The sequence below is a fragment of the Pleurodeles waltl genome, chromosome 4_1 (assembly GCF_031143425.1).
Source record: "Pleurodeles waltl isolate 20211129_DDA chromosome 4_1, aPleWal1.hap1.20221129, whole genome shotgun sequence".
Classification (NCBI taxonomy): Eukaryota; Metazoa; Chordata; class Amphibia; order Caudata; family Salamandridae; genus Pleurodeles; species Pleurodeles waltl.
The window spans coordinates 859,210,437-859,229,309 of record NC_090442.1 but is presented as its reverse complement, the minus strand read 5'-3'; the positions used below and the strand labels follow the sequence as shown (position 1 = coordinate 859,229,309).

Here is an 18,873-nt window from a genome sequence, read left to right as displayed (position 1 = left end):
ACCGCCGAAAAGGATGATCAAAAGCCAGTTTGGGAACTACCACAACTAGTCACTCTGATCAAGAAACTGAAGTCCAAAGGGGCAGCTGGACCAAATGGACTTCCGAATGCAATCTTCAAAGCTGATGCAGAATGTTGGGCACAATACTTTCTGCCACTCTTCAATTCTATCGCCCACTTCAACCTGATCCCAGAATCTTGGAGAGGCAGTATAATACACACCATCTATAAAAGCGGAAATCCCACTCTGCCTTCAAATTATAGGCTATTAGCCCTTACTGATGTAGAAGCCAAGCTATATGGGTCTTGTTTGCTGCAGCATCTTCAAACCTGGGCTGATGAAAACAAGCTACTCCAGAGGATTCAAACAGGTTTTAGGGCAGGCATGGGAACGTCATCAAATTTAATTGCACTTTCCCTTATAGTGGAAAAAGCCAGTCGCAAGAAGCTGGGCCTCTATGCATGTTTTATTGACCTCAAATCAGCCTTTGACCGGGTTCCCAGGGAAAGGTTGTGGGCTAAGCTGGCTAAATGGGGTATTCCCAACAACCTTCTGAGGGCCATTATCGATCTCTACACTGATACCTGAGTCCAGATTATAATTAAAAGTCCGTTCAAAATTAACAAGTAGAATACCTATAAAATCTGGCTAAAGCAAGGTTGTGTTCTGGCACCAACTCTCTTTAACCTATATCTGGCGGACCTTGCTTGCATATTAGCACAAGTGAATAGCCTTCCCCCAGCATTGGGTTAAGAAAAAATTGGGTGCTTACAATATGCAGATGACATCATCCTGCTGAGCCATACTCCCAAGGTTTGCAACAAATTCTATCAGCACTTAACATCGTTGGCCGAGCAAGGCCTAGAAATTAATTTGGATAAAACTAAACTGATTAGGTTCCTTGTGGCTAATTATAAACAATTTAATTGGTACCTGGGAGAGAAAAAAGTAGAGATGGTGCAGTCGTACAAATATCTAGGAGTCCATTTTGAACCACGCCTGAAATGGAAGCGCCAACTACAGTCGATGAAGGCAAAGGCCAATTCACTAACATATAGCTTTCACCTGCTCAAAAAGAAGCTGGATTGCTCAAACTGGTCCCATTTATTAAAAATCATGTCTGCGCAGCTGCTTCCAGCCATCTCATACGTGTCCGAAATATTGAAGGGCAGCGAGATTGATGCTCTAAATAACAGTCAGGTTAAAACATACAAGCCCGTTTTTAACATCCCAAAAAGTGCCACCCCGGCACAGGTTAGACTGGAGATGGGCTTAAAAAATCAAAGTTTCCAGCATCAGGGTGCCTTTCTTAAAGCATCATGGAAGTTACGTGCGGCAGAGGATTCTTCCATACTCTACTCCTACTGGCAAGAAGTGCAGGCGCAGCAACTTAGTAATATGAAAGGATCATGGGGAAGCCATCTAAGCCAGGTTATCATTAGCCTGGGTATGGAAGAAGTATGGAAACGTAACATTGGGAATGCAGAATTTAACAGATTAGTTAACATTACTGTTCACTCACTCTCGCTCATCACAGACAATTCTGGCCAAATTACAGCATGCGTGGGCAGCCCTGGGGTCCTACTCGACATTGTCCCCACAGGGGTACTTGGCCAACCACTTTTCTGTTCACACCAAACATCAATTCCTGCTATATTGGCTGGGTTTTTTTGACACCAAAGAAGATTGCCCTTCCTGGAAACGCCAGCATATCAACCAAAACTGCACCCTATGCAGCTATAATCATGAATCTTTGCTGCATGCCTTTTATATTTGTCCCGCTGTAGGTCTGGAAAGAAGAAAATTGTTAAAACGTAAATTTTATAGCTAATAATATCAGCTCATGTAGACCGGCGGTAATAATTTGGCTTAAGGGCGAGTCAATTTTATTTTTCTGTAAGGGGTAAAATTTTTGCAACTGCTCCGTAAGAAATTGAACAAAGCAGACTTGGGAAAATTGCTGCAGGTTAGCTCTTAAAGATTGAACTTAAACGTTTATGTTGGTTAGAAATTATTTTTAGCTGTTTAGCTTTTTTTTAACTTGTTTTATTGTCAAGTGTTAATTTTTATATTTGTATTACGTTTGATTTATATTGCAATGGTTTTTCCTAATCGAATAATAAAATTATCATTCATACCACTATCTAGGCCCAAGTGTATGTGCTCTGACACCTAAAATATGACAAAATTGGCTAATTTAACCTTTCTATTAGTCAAAAGTATATGGTGTGGAAATACACCTGTGGCATCAAATGTTAATTGTGATATGTGGACTGCAGCACTTATTGTGCCATCCAGTAACGTGACAAAAGAAAACATGGCTTCAGGCTTACCCCTGTAAGTAGCCTGACAGCAGGAAACCCTGCAGAGACACCTGTTAAAAGAACCGTCTCTGACAGATGGAAACCCTTTTAAAGATTAATAAGTCAACCCTAAGTAAACCTTGCAGCCCACAAGTTAGACTACCTAGTGTTTAAAAGTAGGGGATGTCAAAATGTAATATTGCTGTGTTACCACTGTGACAACCTTGCCAGTCTTATGAGAATACTAGAGTGCAGATTAGTCTATTTGTTTTGCTATCTTGAATGTTGGTCAAGCTAGAGAAATTATTAAACCACTATTTTCTATATTTGCTAAAAATCGAATTGAATGGTGAAGTTAGACTTTTAATAAATATTTAGGAAAAGGTAACTTGTAGAATGGTACTATTCCCTGCCCGAAGCTCCTGGAGGCTAATTTGCATTAGCCAGTCAGCAACTGCCCTGCCAGTGCTTGACCTTAATAAGGAGTGAAAACTGCTGCCAGTGAAGGAACAATGGTTTAGGCGATTCAACAGGAAAACCTAGGGTGAAGGATTGCCTAAGTTAAGCCTGTCTGCTCTGTGTAATAGCTATTACAGGTTGAACTCTGATTTAACTTACAAAAAGCTTCTGTTGAGTCTAACAAGTCAGTGACCATATTACTTGTGGCAGACTACCATCCACCCCAATTAATTACTCACTTTCTTACAAAGGAATTTTCCATTTCAAGGTGTCCTTTGTCTGGAAAGGTTCTTTAGTTCAATGTGTATCATTATACCTATTCTATACTTTATAAACAAATACATGGGTCATTAGTTTATCCTGTTGTTATTGACTAGATTTCTGCCATTTCCTTGTACCTTATTTTAACTGTGTTTGTGATTTGATTGTCGTAGTTGTGTTATTACAGACCATTACTTTTCTTTTTACTATTTACCAGTGAGATGTTGATGGCATTTATAACGTTCCTAATACTACACCAAAAAAATGATTACATGCCTCTCTCAAATTTACCTGAAATTGGAGTAGCAGTTTCAGTACACTTCATTGTTCCATTCAAACACTGGCTAGGAAAAAGAAAAAAGAGCCTTATTCAAGTATATACAATTAAAAGAACAGTAACGTAATTAAGAACATATTCATTGTCTTCCTCCATAACCCTTTAGCTGCTCAATCATGCTGGACAATATGTAGGTATGGCTCATAAGAAATACCTTAAAAATACATTCTGTTATGAGATGGAAGAAACTAAAACTTGTTTTTCTTTTTTTTGCAGTCTTTATTTTAAGATTTTCAACACAAACAGTACAGAACATAGGCTCAGCTGAGCCGTAATCGGAAAACATTCTGTCTGAAATCCCAGCACTTCAAATCTAGTAGCCAATATAAAGGGTAACAAGAGAGGGAAGTAAACAGCCCAGAAAGTGAGTGAGGCGGGAGAGGAAAGAGTGTAGATGGGGGGTTGAGGGGAAACCCTGGTGGTATGGTGGCGGAGGAAGACGGGGATGGATAAGATCCCCAGTTCCCCTCCTTGGAGCTACAACAGCAGTGATGACCTCCCTGGACTCAGCCTAAGTGCCAGGACACCCTCAGGTGACTGTCCCCTGACCAGTCACACATCAGCAGCAAGGGATGGGGCCCATATCTGCAGAAAGACATCCAGTTTATCATTGAGCAAATAAATGAGCCGCTCATAGGATGCTATTTTAACCACTTCTGTCAGCCAGTCCCCATGCATTGGTATATAGGAGGAGTGGCAGTGTCAGAGGATACACAGCTTTCTGGCATCAAGGTTGTGGTAAAGAACCAACCCTCATGATGAGACATCTGGGACCTTTGTGAGGTCATGTAAAAGCTTGATGGGGCAGGAGAATGGGGAGGTAAGTAGTCGCGTTTGACTAGTGTTGCTTCCACCTCCGCCCATATCCGTGAGGTTCCGAACAGTTATACATGATGTGTGAAATATCGCAGCCTGGGAGGGCACACTGCCAACAGCGTGTGGAGGAGGTCAATGCATTTCAACTTGGAGGGTGTCCAGTACCAATCCTGCACCCTTTTGAGGAGACAAAACTTCATTCCGGTGTATCATATGCCACTGTGCAAGCTCTCCAGGATCTTGGTCCAGTCCTCCTCATCATAATTCACCTGTAGCATGCCTGCCACGAAGTCCTCAACTGGCACAATTGGTGCAAGGAGTATTTGTGGCATATTATCAGACTGTATAGACCCAACATCACTCCACGATAATGGCCCACACCTGGAAGAAAGCCGAAACAGATGAGGACCCCAGGTTCCACAGCGGTGCCCCAAAAACAGCTACCAAGACAATGGCAGAGTTATAAATACCGCCAATACTGGTGCATAGGAAGCTTAAATTCATCACTAAGGGCCACGAAGGGCTTCAGACAGCCATCAGAAATAAGTGGGAGAGGGTATCTATGCCCACCCACCTACATTCAGGCCAGTATGGCAAGAAACACCATATGCAGATGCCGGCATTCTGCCACAGTGTGGCCACGGCATGTAGGTTCACAGAATAAAGGATGTGCATCTGCCTCCAAGGGACATCCATCATCCAGAGCATGGGTTTAGTAGAGTGTGCCTTGAGGGAGCCGTACATATAAAGTGGGGAAAGGCCAGATGGGCTACTGGAGAGGTCCCATTCTATCAGAACCCAAAAGGAGGGGTTCATCACTTCCCTCTGCATATAGGCAAGTTGCACCAAGTGAAACAACAAAGCAAAATGATCCACTGAGGTAAAACCTAGCGCGCCGTACCTCCTATGGGCGACCAGTTTGGAGATCACCAGTCACGGCCACATAAGCATCAGATGAAGCCCCATGATAAGACTGTCCAAGGAGCGAAGGAAAAAGAGTGGGACCTGAAAGGGCAACACACCCCTGGTGAAGGTAACCATTTTTGCTGCATTGACACGCCACCAAAGGGAGATATTAAGATGCATTCATTGAAAAAGCCTGCCTGAGTCCACACCAGCAGGGGCTCAAGATTGTCCAACGTCATGCGTTTCAACCCCCTGTTGACAAAAATTCCAAGGTATATGAGGCGGGACGGTGTCCAGGAGCATTGGTAACCCCCGATGGTGGCCATCATCATAGAGAAGGAGAGGAGGAGGGGCTCTCCCTTCTCCTGTTGATCCTTTAGCCCATTGTCGGCACAGAGTCATCTAGGAGGGTAAAACGAGTTGGAAGGGATTGAGGGAAGTTTGTAAATGGGAGCAGAATATCATCTACATAAAGGAGGACAGAGGGAGACCTCCCGCGGTCAGGATGCCCATGATCCCTGGTGATTGATGGACAGCCACAGCTAAGGGCTACATGGCTAGGAGAAAGGGAAGCAGTGAGAGAGGACACCCCTGATACATCCCTCACCTGATCTGGAAGGGAGTGGAAAGGAATTTCCCTCAATCCAATAGCACCAATGTGTTGCAAAATAGCAACTGGACCCTGAAAATAAAGCCATTCCCATAACCGAACCAGCGGAGGACCACAACGAGATGCTACCACTCTATGCAGTTGACCACCTTCTCAAGGGAGAGGACCAGTCCCTCATCTGATAGGTTTTTCACAAGCCAGAGGATGTGAATCAGGGTACGTAGGTTGTTGCAAGAGGACCGTCCCTTAACAAAGCCAACCTAAGTGGATGTATAAGAGTGAGTATGACTTTCTTGAGCCAAGAAGTCAGGAAACTGGCCAGGATCTTAACATTTCTATCCTGGAGCGAGAAGTGTGGTAGCTGTCACAGGATAGCGGGTCCCTGCCCAGTTTGGGGAGAACTCTGATGAGGGGCTTGATGGAAATTGGGCCAATGCCGTCCATCCCTTCCATCTCGGCAGAGGCTGCCCATCGATTCCTTTTCAGCATGGGCCACCACAAGGCATTTTGCTGCGTCTCCATATGTCCTCCCTGGGAGCCTTGCTTTAAGGAGCAGCGGAGATAACCTGCGAGATCTCCTGCTTGGTGATTGGTCCTGAAAGCATTCCCCTGCTGTCCTCATTCAGCTAAGAGAGAGTGACTGCATCCAGGAAGTGGTGGATGAGTGGTATCAGTCACCATCTCTGAGGAATAGAGGTGGCTACAGTACTCCACAAAGGCATCCGTGATCCCCTGGGGATGCATGCGGAGGTGACCCAAGGGGTTCTTGATGGCTGGGATAGAGGAGGCTGCCTTGCATTGGTGGAGCTGATCAAGAGAAGGCTCCCACCCAGAGGGAGCAGCTTAAGTAGCTGCTTCCTATGGGCTTCCTGCCTGCAGGAGAAATGCTGTCTTTCACAACATGCGGGGAGCTGGCTGGGGCTTCCCTCAAGACCCCCAATGCTGTGGATGGTGGGTGCCCTGGGTGGGCACCTGGACACCCACCTTGAAATAATGCAGGTTCCAGGGAATGGGGTTTTCAAGACCGAGCAAGGGTCGGGGAGAGGGGCCCTGAGGCCCACTTCACATTTAAAAGAAAATAGTCTGATCATATATATATATATATATATATATATATATATATATATATATATATATATATATATATATATATATATATATATATGTATTTATATACATATATATACACACACGTACAAGTTACTTACCTTTGATGACAATAAATCTGGTAGAGACATATTCTAGTTGCAGATTCATTTTACCCCAGGTGTCAGTGGATCCGGAGATTTTTTCTTCGAGCAATAACCTTGCGCGTCAGTAGGTGGCGTTGATCGATTCCACGGGCGTCGCTGACGTCGTAATCGCAATGATGACATCAGGAGCAGTACATAGATGCCTCCTCAGCTCAGTGACATCAGTTTCTTTTCACGATATTCCACGCCAAAACGCAGAGCCGAGAAGAACACGGAAATTTGTGTGCTAGAGCTAAGGCCCTGAGTAAGGAGCCATGTCTCTAGAAATCAGTTCGCAAGTGGGGAGAATGGGTGGGTGTGTAAGGAATCTGCAACTAGAATATTTCTCTAACATATATAGCATTACCGAAGGTAGGTAACTTGTACATCTGATAGAGACTTCTAGATGCAGATTCCTTACCTTAGGAAAAATACCCAAGCAATGCCATCCTCTGAGGTGGATTGAGAACCAAGATCATACTAGAAAGTCCTGCAGGACCAAATGACCAAAGTAGCCATCCCTATGGACCTGACTGTTTAGGCAGTAATGTTTGGAAATGTGTGCAAGGATGCCCATGTAGCTGCCTGGCAGATATCCAGGACAGGAACTCCGCATGCTAATGCTGTGGAAGCAGCATTGCTCTGGTGGAATGAGCACGCAAGCCCTCTGGGGGTTGCTTCTTTGACAAAGCGTAGGAGATTTTGATGCAAAGAAGTACCCATCATGCGATCGTACTTTTTTGCACGCTTTCCCTTTCTTCGCACCTACATATCCAACAAAGAATTGATCGTCCACCCGGAAATCTTTAGTGCGATTGAGATGGAACGCCAACGCTCTTTTTGGATCCAGGCAGTGGAGTCTCTCCTCCTCATTAGAAGGATGTGGAGGTGAGTAAAAACTAGGCAAAGTGATGGACTGGTCTACATGAAAAGGTGTAATGATTTTGGGAAGCAAGGAAGCCTTAGTGCGTAACACCACTTTGTCAGGGTGCACAGACAAAAATGGGGGCTTAGAAGACAGAGCCTGAAGTTCACTCACTCTGCGAGCAGAAGTGATGGCAACAAGAAAAACAATTTTGAAAGTAAGGAGCTGTAGGGGACAATTGTGCATCGGCTCAAATGGAGTACACATTAAGTAAGTAAGGACAAGATTGAGGTCCCACTGAGGCATGATAAACAGAGTGGGAGGATACAAATGGGTGAGACCTTTAAGGAATCTACTAACAATAGGAGACTTTAAGGAGTGAAGGCTGATCAGGCAACCTAAGAGAGGCTGAGATAGCTGATAAATAACCTTTAAGGATACCTAAAGCAGAGCCCTGCTGGGCCAAAGAAAGAATGAACAAAATAACCATAGAAAGAGGAGCATAGAGGGGATCAACAGATTTGTTGGTACACCATGCCACAAATTTATGCCAAAGACAGGCATATTCCGATTTGGTGGAGGGACACCTGGCTGCCAAGATTACATCACAGACTTCGGGTGGAAGATCAAAAGCCGTCAACTGCCACTGCTCAATCTCCAAGCATGAAGGCGGAGATTGGACAGGTTCGGGTGGAGAACAGTCCCCTGCTGCTGCGACAGAAGATCCTCTCGAAGGGGCAGTTTGAGTGGAGGATCGGTGGCCATGCTCAATAGCTCTGGATACCATACTCTAGTGCCCAGTCCGGAGCCACCAAGATTACTTGGGGCCTGTTGTTCTTGATCTTCTTGAGAACTCTGAACAGAAGTGATATAGGCAGACAGGCATAAAGGAGGCGAGAGTTCCACTCAAGACAAGAAGCGTCTCCGAACGAGTGCTGCCTTGGAAATTCCAATGCATGTTCTCTGTGGAGGCGAACAGATCTAAACAAGGCTCTCCCCACTGGTGAAAGGGACCTTGCGCCACCTCCGGATGTAGATGCCATTCGTGATCGGCTATGCATTGACAGTTTGTCTGGTCTGGTGTTCAGAGAGCCTGCCAGATGTTGACCCACCAGGGTGATGTCTTGGTGTACCAGCCATATCCAGAGGCGTAGCACCTCCTGACAAAGGGTCCATGATCCTACTCTGCCCTGTTTGTTGCAGTACCACATGGCGGTAGTTTTGTCCGTGAACACTAGCACTACTTTCCCTTTTAGTGAGGGAAGAAATGCTTTCAACACAAGTCTGATCGCCCAGAGCTCCAGAAGATTGAAATGAAGCCCAGGCTGCGCCTGAGACCGGAGGCCTCTGAGCTCCACCTCTCCATGTGGCTGCACCACCCAGAAGTGACACGTCTTTTACTATGGATAGATCTGGCTGGGGAAGGGAGAGGGATCTGCTGTTGACCCAATGCCAATTCGAAAGTCACCACTACAGGTCTTTCACAGTCTGAGATCTGGACCATGTCGGAGAGATTTCCCTGGTGCTTCGCCCACTGGAGCTTCAAGTCTCACTGCAGAGCCCGCATATGCCATCTGGCATGTGTCACTAGCAGGATGCAGGAGGCCATGAGGCCCAGTAGCCTCCAAGTCAATCTCACCAAAACCCAGGACAAAGGCTGAAATATCGCAATCATAGCCTGAATATCCTGGACTTGCTTTTCGGGAGGATAGGCCCAAAACTGCACTGTGTCCAGAACAGCTCTGATGAAAGGGAGCATCTGAGAGAGTCAGGTGTGACTTCGAGACATTTATAGTGAACCCCAGAGTGTGCAGGAAGTTCACCATAGTCTGAAGTTGGGAGTTTACTTTCTGGAGCGAGTTTGCCTTAAACAGTCAGTCGTCAAGGTAGGGGAAGACGGAAACCCCCAACCTCCGCAGATGAGCAACAACTACAGTCATAACTTTTGTGAACACCTGAGGGGTGCTTGTAAGGCAGAAGGAGAGCATGGTAGATTGAAAGTGCTCATGACCTACCACGATTCGTAGGTAACGTCTGTGGGAAGGCTGGATCGGAATATGAAAATAACCATCCTGCAAGTCCAACGCTACCATCTAGTCTTCTGGGTTCAAGGCAGACAGGACCTGAGCCAGGGTGAACATTTTGAATTTCTCCTTCTTGAGAAAGAGATTGAGGGCCCGAAGGTGTAGGATAGGACGTTAGCCCTTGTCTTTTTTGGCCACCAGAAAGTAGCGGGAATAACAAGCACAACCTACTTCTGGCGCAGGGACCCTCTCTATGGTTCCCTTGTCCAAGAGAGCTGCGACTTCTTGGTGGAGAAGTGCCATATGATCCTCCGGTATACGGCTGAATGATGAAGGCATGGCTTGTGGGGCAGATTCAAAGGGGCAGGAGTAGCCCCTTCAATTGATCTGCAAAACCTACCTGTCAGTAGTAATGGATTCCCAGTGGGGCAGGTGATGGCGAATCCTGCCGCCAACAGGACCAGACTGAGGGGACGGAGTAGGAGGGTTTGGAGGCTGCAGCAAGTTCAGGGTGGAATGAGCAAACCTCTGGTTCCTTGTCCCACGACCACGTGAGATTCCGCATCCCCATCCAAGGAGCAGCTGAACAGCATGGGTGTCACAATGGCTGGGAAAGTGATGCGACAGGGACCCACTTCTGTGGCCACAAAAGGTGCAAAAGGCAGACTGTTGGGGATGAGAGGCAGTGGAAAGGCTGCGGGACCAATCCGTAGTCTGGGAGCCCTTGAACCTTTCCAGCGCCGAGTCCGCCTTGCCTCCAAATAGACAGAAGCCATCAAAGGGCATGTCCATAAGAGTCTCTTGGACATCCCCTGAGAAACCAGATGTACGTAACCAGGCGTGGCGCCTCAAGGACACTGTTGTCGCAACTGGTCTACCCAGAGAGTCAGCTGTGTCTAGCCCACATCGGATAGTGAACTCTGCTGCGTCTTTCCCATCGGTGACAGCTTGGAAGATGATAGCACGGGACTCCTCTAGTATCTGCGGCAGAACTTGTACGTGTGAGTATAATGGCCCAAAAGACATCCGGTGTTCACTGACCTCAGCGCGAGACTGGAGGAAGAAAACATCTTCTTTCCAAATTGTTCCAGCCTTTTTGATTCCCTATCTGGAAGTGCAGAAGGGAATGCGCTTGAGGATGCCTGGATAACAAGGCTTTCAACTGTGAGGTGTTGGGACAGGAATTTAGGGACGTTTGGGGCGGGCCAATGGTGGCGTGCGATTGTCCTGTTTACAGGAGCCCCTGTGTTGGGTCTGAACCAAGTACCAAAAAGGACATTAGTGAAGGCTTCATTGAATGGAAGAAGAGGCTAGGATGTGTAAGCCCCTGGTTGAAGCACCTCCGTCAGCAGATTAGACCTGACCTGAACAGTAGGCATCTCAAGGCCGAGGACCTCAGCCGCCCTACTGACTACCATGGAATAAGTTGCTCCCTCCGCCTTTGACACGGTAGGAGAAGACAGCATGCCAGCGTCTGGAGAGGTATCCAGACCACTGGTCTTGCCCAACTCCTGTGCCCAGTCCAAGTTAGGGTCATCCTGGTATTTATAACGGTCCAGGGACTCCTCCAATTCTTCCCCAAATTCGAGCCCATAAGAACAAGAATCCAACATGGGATGAATAGGCCCTATCGAAGAAGGAGGCAGCGGCGGGCGATGCTGGTCCAACTCTGAGTCGTCGGGGATCAGCATCGAGTTGACGTCGATGGTGGGCAAGCGAACCGGTGCCGGAGAAGGTCTCGATGGTACGACCGGCATCGGTGCGGATCTGAAAAGTAGATCCAGAGGCGACCTCAGTGGCCGGAGCTGCATATGTGGAACCCTAAGGTCCCCCAACTGAACCCCTTGGGTACGAAGAGGCCGAAGCGGGTTGGACTGCCCAAAAATGAGGCGCATGGCCTCATAAAATTCTTTCAATTGGGCTGGGGTCGCCCCGGAACCCAGAAACTCGGAGAGGCGCCGGGCGGACCCAAAAGCAGGCTCCGAAGACAGAGGCCTCGAGCATCGACGCTCCTCCCATGTCGCATCAGCCAATCGAGGGGGTGAAGTTGAAGGATGACAGGATTTCTTCGACTTCTTCTCACCTTGACCCGAAGACTTTGAAGAAGACCAGTGGTGGTGGCTCTACGACTGGTCTCGAGAACTTCCCCTCGAGCGAGAAAGGGACCTATGTGAAGTCAAGTGCTGGGCCACCATACGCTTGAGGGACCGCTCTCTCAAGGCCTTCGGGTGCATGGCCCGGCACTCAGAGCACGACTTCGGGTCGTGGTCATGCTCCAAGCACCACAAACAGACGCAATGCGGATCCATCACCGATATCATGCAGTGCCAGTCCTCGCACGGTTTGAAGCTGGTCTTTGGGGACATCCCTTGACGCACCAAAAATCACAAAAACTTGCTAAAAGAGTCGAAGTCGGTCAAAAATTGCTCTCTTCGGATCAGTGCGTGGTGCAGAAAGAAAAGAACTGACGTCACTGCACTGAGGGGGCATCTATGTACTACTCCCGACGTTATCACGGCGACTACGATGCCAATGACGCCACCTACTAGCTTGCAAGGGTATTGCTCGAAAACAAAATCTCCATATCCAGTCTGACGCCTGGGGGAAAATTCAAAGGTAAAGAATCTGCAGCTAAAAGTCTCTATCAGATGTGTATATATATATATATATATATATATATATATACACACATTTCCAACAAAAAGAATCGCACCGCACTCCATGAACGTAGCAATTCCTTTATGACTGAAAGTGCAATGAACCAACGCGTTTCGACCAAAGCGGTCTTTGTCAAAGTTAGTGAGTAGTCCTTTCACTCTGTTGGCCTTCATACTAAAGAGTCACAGCATCCATTATGAGGCATTATGGGATCTGTAGTATATTAATTCAAAGGCAACACAAATTATACATTAAAAATATTTTATTTGAAAAGAAAAATGTGTATATAGGTGTATCTTTTTTAGAATGGTCAAATTCATAATCATATCTACTAAGTGCAATTCAAGATCATATACTGCTACAATTCTGTCCTTATCAGTGACCTTCTATAGTAGTCTATATTTCATGTTTTATTTTTCATCAATCCCCAGACTTTTAGAACCTTTCTGGAATAAGAGGAACCTCTGCCAAGGAGAAGAGCTGAAGAAATGGAGGAAGAGTACTGCCCCTCTGCTGTGTGTGCTTTGCTGGGTTGCCCCACAGTTGCTGCTTCTGCTTTAGAGAGGAAGAAGATTGGACTTTGCTGTGTATCTTACTTGTGAAGTTTCTCCGAGGGCTTGGACTGAGCTTGCCTCCAATTAAGAAGTCTCAGGGACAGTAAAGACTTCACCTACCAGCCTTTGGGTTCACTTGCTGTGGACCCTAACTCACCAGGTGGTGCCTATGCCAGTTTCTGGGCCCTTGGGAGTGAGAGCTGGTGAAAAACCAAGAAAAACCAAGTGCACCGACTTCGGACAATGCCCAGACTGACACCACTGCCTGACCTCGTGATGCCACCTGCAAGTGAATCTGTGGTCCCCACTGGACTGTGACGACACTGACCGACATCGCAGGCCTAACGCAGCGGCAGCTGCTGATACCCCATGACTTTGTGAGTCTCGAGTGCCGTGTCACCATTGTTCGTGACCCCCAACTCCACTATGGTGCCTACAGCCCCGTGGCGTGACCCCGTGATGTCACCCCACCACATCCTGACCTGCCAGACATTTACCCCACCGGAGCGTAAGGAACCAACCCTTCGCACCGATGCCGCCTCATCTCCTCTACTCCGCAGCATCGGAACCAACGCCGCACGAGATCCAGCAACACATCGCTTCACTAACTTCATGCACTGGCTTGTTTCTTCACTTTCAAAAGGTACTGTACCTGGGGGTCTGTGTGACTCCGTGACTGGCACTATTGCCATCGGATTGTTGGGAACGACTGTCACAATGCTGTGAGAACACCAAATTGAAGCACTTGTGTTTCTAAGCGCTATATTGAAGTTTAATCTTTGAAAATTCATTACTTTGCTTGTGTATGTTGGATTTTTGTGGTTTTTGGTCTTGTTTTACTCAGATAAATATTGGCTATTTTTCTAAACTGGTGTTGAGTGCTTTTGTGGCGTTGTCAATATGTTACTGTATGTGTTGGTACACTTACTTTACACATTGCCTCTGAGATAAGCCTCTCTGTTTGTGCCAAGCTACCAAGAGGCTGAGCAGGGATTGTCTGAGGAGTGTAACTCGCTTACCCTGACTAGAGTAAGGGTCTCGGCTTGGACAAAGTGCAAACTGACTGTCAACCAAAGACCCCATTTCTAACAATAAGCAAATGTTGTCATAGGCGAGACAGTCTTTGATATAGCCTGTCTCAGTGAGGTGGACCAATTTGGGTTTCAGGGGGGCAAGGTGTTTGGTGAGGATTTTGGCATAAATCTTCACCTCCATGTTTATGAGGGAGATGGGTCCAAAGTTTTTAGAGTCAAAGTTGTCTTTCCTATCGTTGGGGATTACCACAATGTTGGCCTCAAAGGCAGACTCCGACAAAGAACCAGAGGTAGTAAAATAGCTCAGGGCTGACTCCAGTGGTTCTATAATCATGGGAGCAAAGGTTTTATGGAAGTCAATGGGTAGACAGTCTGGTCCTGGTGCTTTACCTTCTGGGATACTTTTTATAGCAAGTCTAATCTCATCTCTGCTGATTGGGCAATTTGAGGACAGGTGCTCACTGACAGAAATGTGGTTTATTGGGAGGTTATGGAGGAAATCTAGACAGGCCTCCTGGGAGGGAGTAACTGATGGGGTGTATAGTTTGGTATAAAATGTTCTGAAGACTTTCAGTATTGCATCCGTTGATGTTTGTAATTTACCCTCGTTATCTTTGATAATCCGGGTGTGACGGGAATTGAGTTTCAACTTCAAGTACGCCGATAGTGATCAACCAGCCTTTATTAAGTAAAACTATTTTTTGCCCTTCCAAGCATTTACCCATAGATTAGAGCATTTACTTTGCTTCACCTATATACCAATTCTTTGGCCTTGTTCTAGGAAATTAACTTATCTACTGGTGCTTTAATTATTTTATTTTTCCTGGACATGCTGCTTCTGACTTGACCTCTGAAGAAACATTTCAGGGTGTCCCACAGTATTATTGGGGAAGATGTTGAGTCTTCGTTATCTTTTATGAGCAGGCTGGTTCTTTGCGTAGTTCATATACAGTGTCATCATCTTCCAGAACCTGTGCTCATGTGGCAAATTTGCCCTTTAAATTTAATGGGGAGGATCTGTAGGGTTATTTAAATAGCTGCATGGTCTGAAATTGTGATGAATGCTATGGATGCTGAGAATGTGTTGTGAAGTAGAGAGTGGTTGACCAGTCGCTAAATGATACTTGAGAAAGTATTTTTGTGGTGGGGAGAAGACGGTGAAGTTGCTTCTTGAGGGGTTAGGCAGTCTCCAGACATTGGTTAGATGGTGAGCTGTACAAAGACAATGCATTGCTTTGTGGGTCTTGGAGGTTCTATAGCTAAAGGCAGATGGTCAGTCTAAGGTGGCGCCCATCGGCAGGTTGAAGTTGCCACCTAGTACAATCCGTGCATTGGGTGGGGGTGGAGTGAGAGGTTTGCAAATAAGCTGTCCTAGAATTTAGTGTAGTCTCCGGTGGGGACATAGATGTTTACTGCACAGAATTCTGTAGAGCAGCTCTGGAGGCTTGTAATCAACCATCGGACATTGTTATCCACCTCTAACGTGATAATCGAAAGATCTGAATTTTTGGAGATCAAGGTCATTACACCATTCCTTTTCGAGATTGCTGGAGAGCAGACAATATCTAAAACCCAACCGGAGCGCAAGGAAAGTGCCTTTGTGTATCCTTCTCTAAGCCAGACTAAACAGTAAAGCTAACTTACCTCCTATACCTCACCTTGCCCCATAGCTTTGCTAGCATCTTTAACCCCTTTATTGTATTGTCTTATTTTTAATAACTAGACTAGAAATAAATATATTTTTCAGTTGTATTCCTTTTATTCTTACAAGCTAATATAACCAGTAGCAGTAAAGACAACTCTCTACGGCGGACTTTCCTTTTTATGGGCGAGCGGAAAGCGCTCCGTCCATTCTGTAATCTCTCTTTGGGCTTCAAACCACGCCCATGTCACGTCAGTCACTTACATTGGCTCATGGACTTGCCTTTTAAAATCGGCTTGCTTTAATTTGTGAAAGGCATGCATACATCATGCCGCTTCCGGTGTTTAGCCCACCTACACAGCACCAGTAAACTACTAAAAACATACGAGGCTCAATGTTTTCAGCCTGGGGTCCGGACTACTTTATCTGTTTATTTTCCACACAGAGCGATCGCGCTGCATTTTACATAGTGGGATCGCGCTGCGTTTATTTTTCTTTACAATGCTAATAGCTCTAACTCGAGCAAATGCGAGACCCATTGCATTCAAAATGCTTCTTTTTCTATATTAAGGCTTTTGTTTATGTCGTGAAGGAGGACTGGTTTCCTCACACCTAACTGCATTGCTTTTTTTCTGTTTCTCAACCGTGTTCTGTTGGTTTCCTATATTTCTCTCTGCTTCTCGGACTAGTTCACACTAAGGTGTAAATGGCTACATTCTCTTAAAGGTGCCTCTTTTGCCTTTCAGGACATTTCATATGTATGTTTTCTTTTTTTGATTGTGATGTTTCGCTTAAGTGGGTGTCGTAAGGGAGTGGTATAAGGACTGAGTTCGTATGCTACATCCATCAACTTAATTGCTTTTGATTTACCCTATTCTTATAAACTAGCTGTAGTCGTAGTCCGCATTCCCAACACTTAATATTAAACTAACTAATTGGCAAGATGCAACATACCAATTAGGACGCAATCGTCTGAATTGTACAGACCGGTACAAGAGCGATTTATGCTCCAAGGCGCTTTTTACAAAGCTCAATGATTTGAATTCTCGCTGCTGAGAAATGCGTGAAGTATTGTATAATTAACAAATTAGAATCGTGGCAAGGTCAAATCATACTTCCAAGGTCTTTTAAGGTAAGTACACTGAATACTATTACATTGGGCAAAAGTAACATCTGATACTTTGAATGTTTCCAAATTGCAAAGGTGAGGTATAAAGTGATAAATAGGACTACATTCTATAACTACTTTAATTTATAAAGCGCACAACGGAGATCTTCAATCCCCAAACCCAATATTTTGTGACATATTACAGGTATTAACTGGTTTGGATTGCACATATGCATTTCATAGGAGCAAAGCAATAATATCTGAACCAAAACAAAGACAGCCACATAACTTAAATCCCAAAACAAAGCCTACGTCTAAGGAGATTAGAAGCTAGTACATCAGAAGACAGTGGCAGCATACATCCACTTTGTCTTTACTTTGGAATTAAAGGATGTCCCAATATAGAACACAAACCTCCATTAAGAAATATATTCCGGATTCCTCTCTGGCAGTATTAAACTGACTCAACTACCTACCAGACAGTAGCCCTTAAATCGTAGGTTTCAAACAGGGAACTATTTAGTCTACACCACGGTTCTGTTCAGTCCACATCCATCTTCACCTTTTCCTGCATTTATTTTGTTACTCTGCACCATATTTTCTTTTCTGAAGGCGCATTACTCGCAGCTGACTTGAGTGGCTATTTCACTACATTCAAATTGTGTTGCTTTGACCTCGCCCGAGATTTGCTTTCTGACCCTGACATTTCGCTTCTTTGAAGGCCTCTTTATTTAGATGATTAAGTATCAAAAATGAAATTACTAATTGGGAAACGTACATATTTGATCAGTAAAGCAAAAAGATAAATAAGTTCATGAGAAAACTAAATCATATCTGGTTTAGTAAGATTTTGAAATGTTCAAAACGGTCCTGCATTAAACGAAACAGATTAAACAAAGACAAAGTTGTCTGAGCTTATAAACACAAAATAAATCAATACACCTTGACTTATTAAAAATGAAATAAAAATTACTATGTAATTTACAAAATAATTAATGCGGAAAACTCGTGAAAGTTTGGGCAGTTCAAATGTATTGTTTCTACTCTTTATGTCCCAACATAAAATGCATGTCTGGATGTATTTGTCAAATATATTTAATAAAATGCATGCCTTTACCTTTATTTAGTTAGAATTTGACACCTACTTCCTCAGTCCCCTGATTCAGCCAAAAATAACTTGTGTGATGCCTAGAGGTGGTTGGCATTTACTTTTACACTCAAGGCTTCACTGCTAATTGAAAACTACGACACTGTCGTTGGGCCACCATAGTTTAAGCCACAAACAAGACTGCATGGAATCTAGCAGTACAAACATTTCTAGCTTTTGTATGCAGCTACTAAATTACAATAATGCAGTTTTTTTATTAAATGAAATGTACTATTTAGCCAGTAGTAAAGTATGTCATAGTATGTGCAACTTTTTGAAACACTCCAGCCAATATGCCAGCATCTATTCTGTAGTCCTCCCCTTCTTCCCAGCAGGACATATATGCCAAAAAGATATTTTAAAGACATATTTGAGCTACAGTATAAGGTACACTATGTCTTCCACAGACTGTCTTGGAATTCAGCAGCCCAAACTAAATAAAAACATAACAGTACACACACATGATTCATGTACTCCAATATCCCAGCTTCAGCCCTTTTTACGTCGAGCATAGCAGTGCACAAGCGCTGCATTCCAGACGTGTTATCATCTATGTGGTTTTTTAACCACACTCACCTCATGCCCCATCACTTTCACTCGTTCGTTGGCTTGCCTTTCAAAAATCCTTTAACATTGGTAAATGCTTTACGCTTGTCCTGCTTTGTGGCGGTTTTGTTACTGCCTTGGGGACTGACTCTGTTACATGGAAAACTGAACATTTGCTGATATGTTTGACTGCAAGCAAACTTCTTTTTCCTTTTGTGTCTCTCCTTTGTGCTCACTGCAGCCATGGCACTTTGAACTGACTTGCTTATGTCAACTGTTTTACTTTTCATTTTCCAATTATGTGGCAAGAAAAGTCCATTTAGGAATTTACAACGCTAATAGCACTAACTTGAGCAAACGCAAGACCCACT

At 44.9% G+C, this 18,873-nt stretch overlaps 1 protein-coding gene across 1 annotated transcript in view; it reads right to left on the bottom strand.

The window, feature by feature from the left end:
• Nucleotides 1-18,873, bottom strand: part of OTOGL (otogelin like) — a 1,080,166-nt gene that overhangs the window by 619,800 nt on the left and 441,493 nt on the right. Inside the window, exon 20 of the mRNA XM_069227564.1 lies at nt 3,315-3,367. Within this exon, the coding sequence (XP_069083665.1) occupies nt 3,315-3,367 (53 nt within the window). The remainder of the gene's footprint in view (nt 1-3,314; nt 3,368-18,873) is intronic.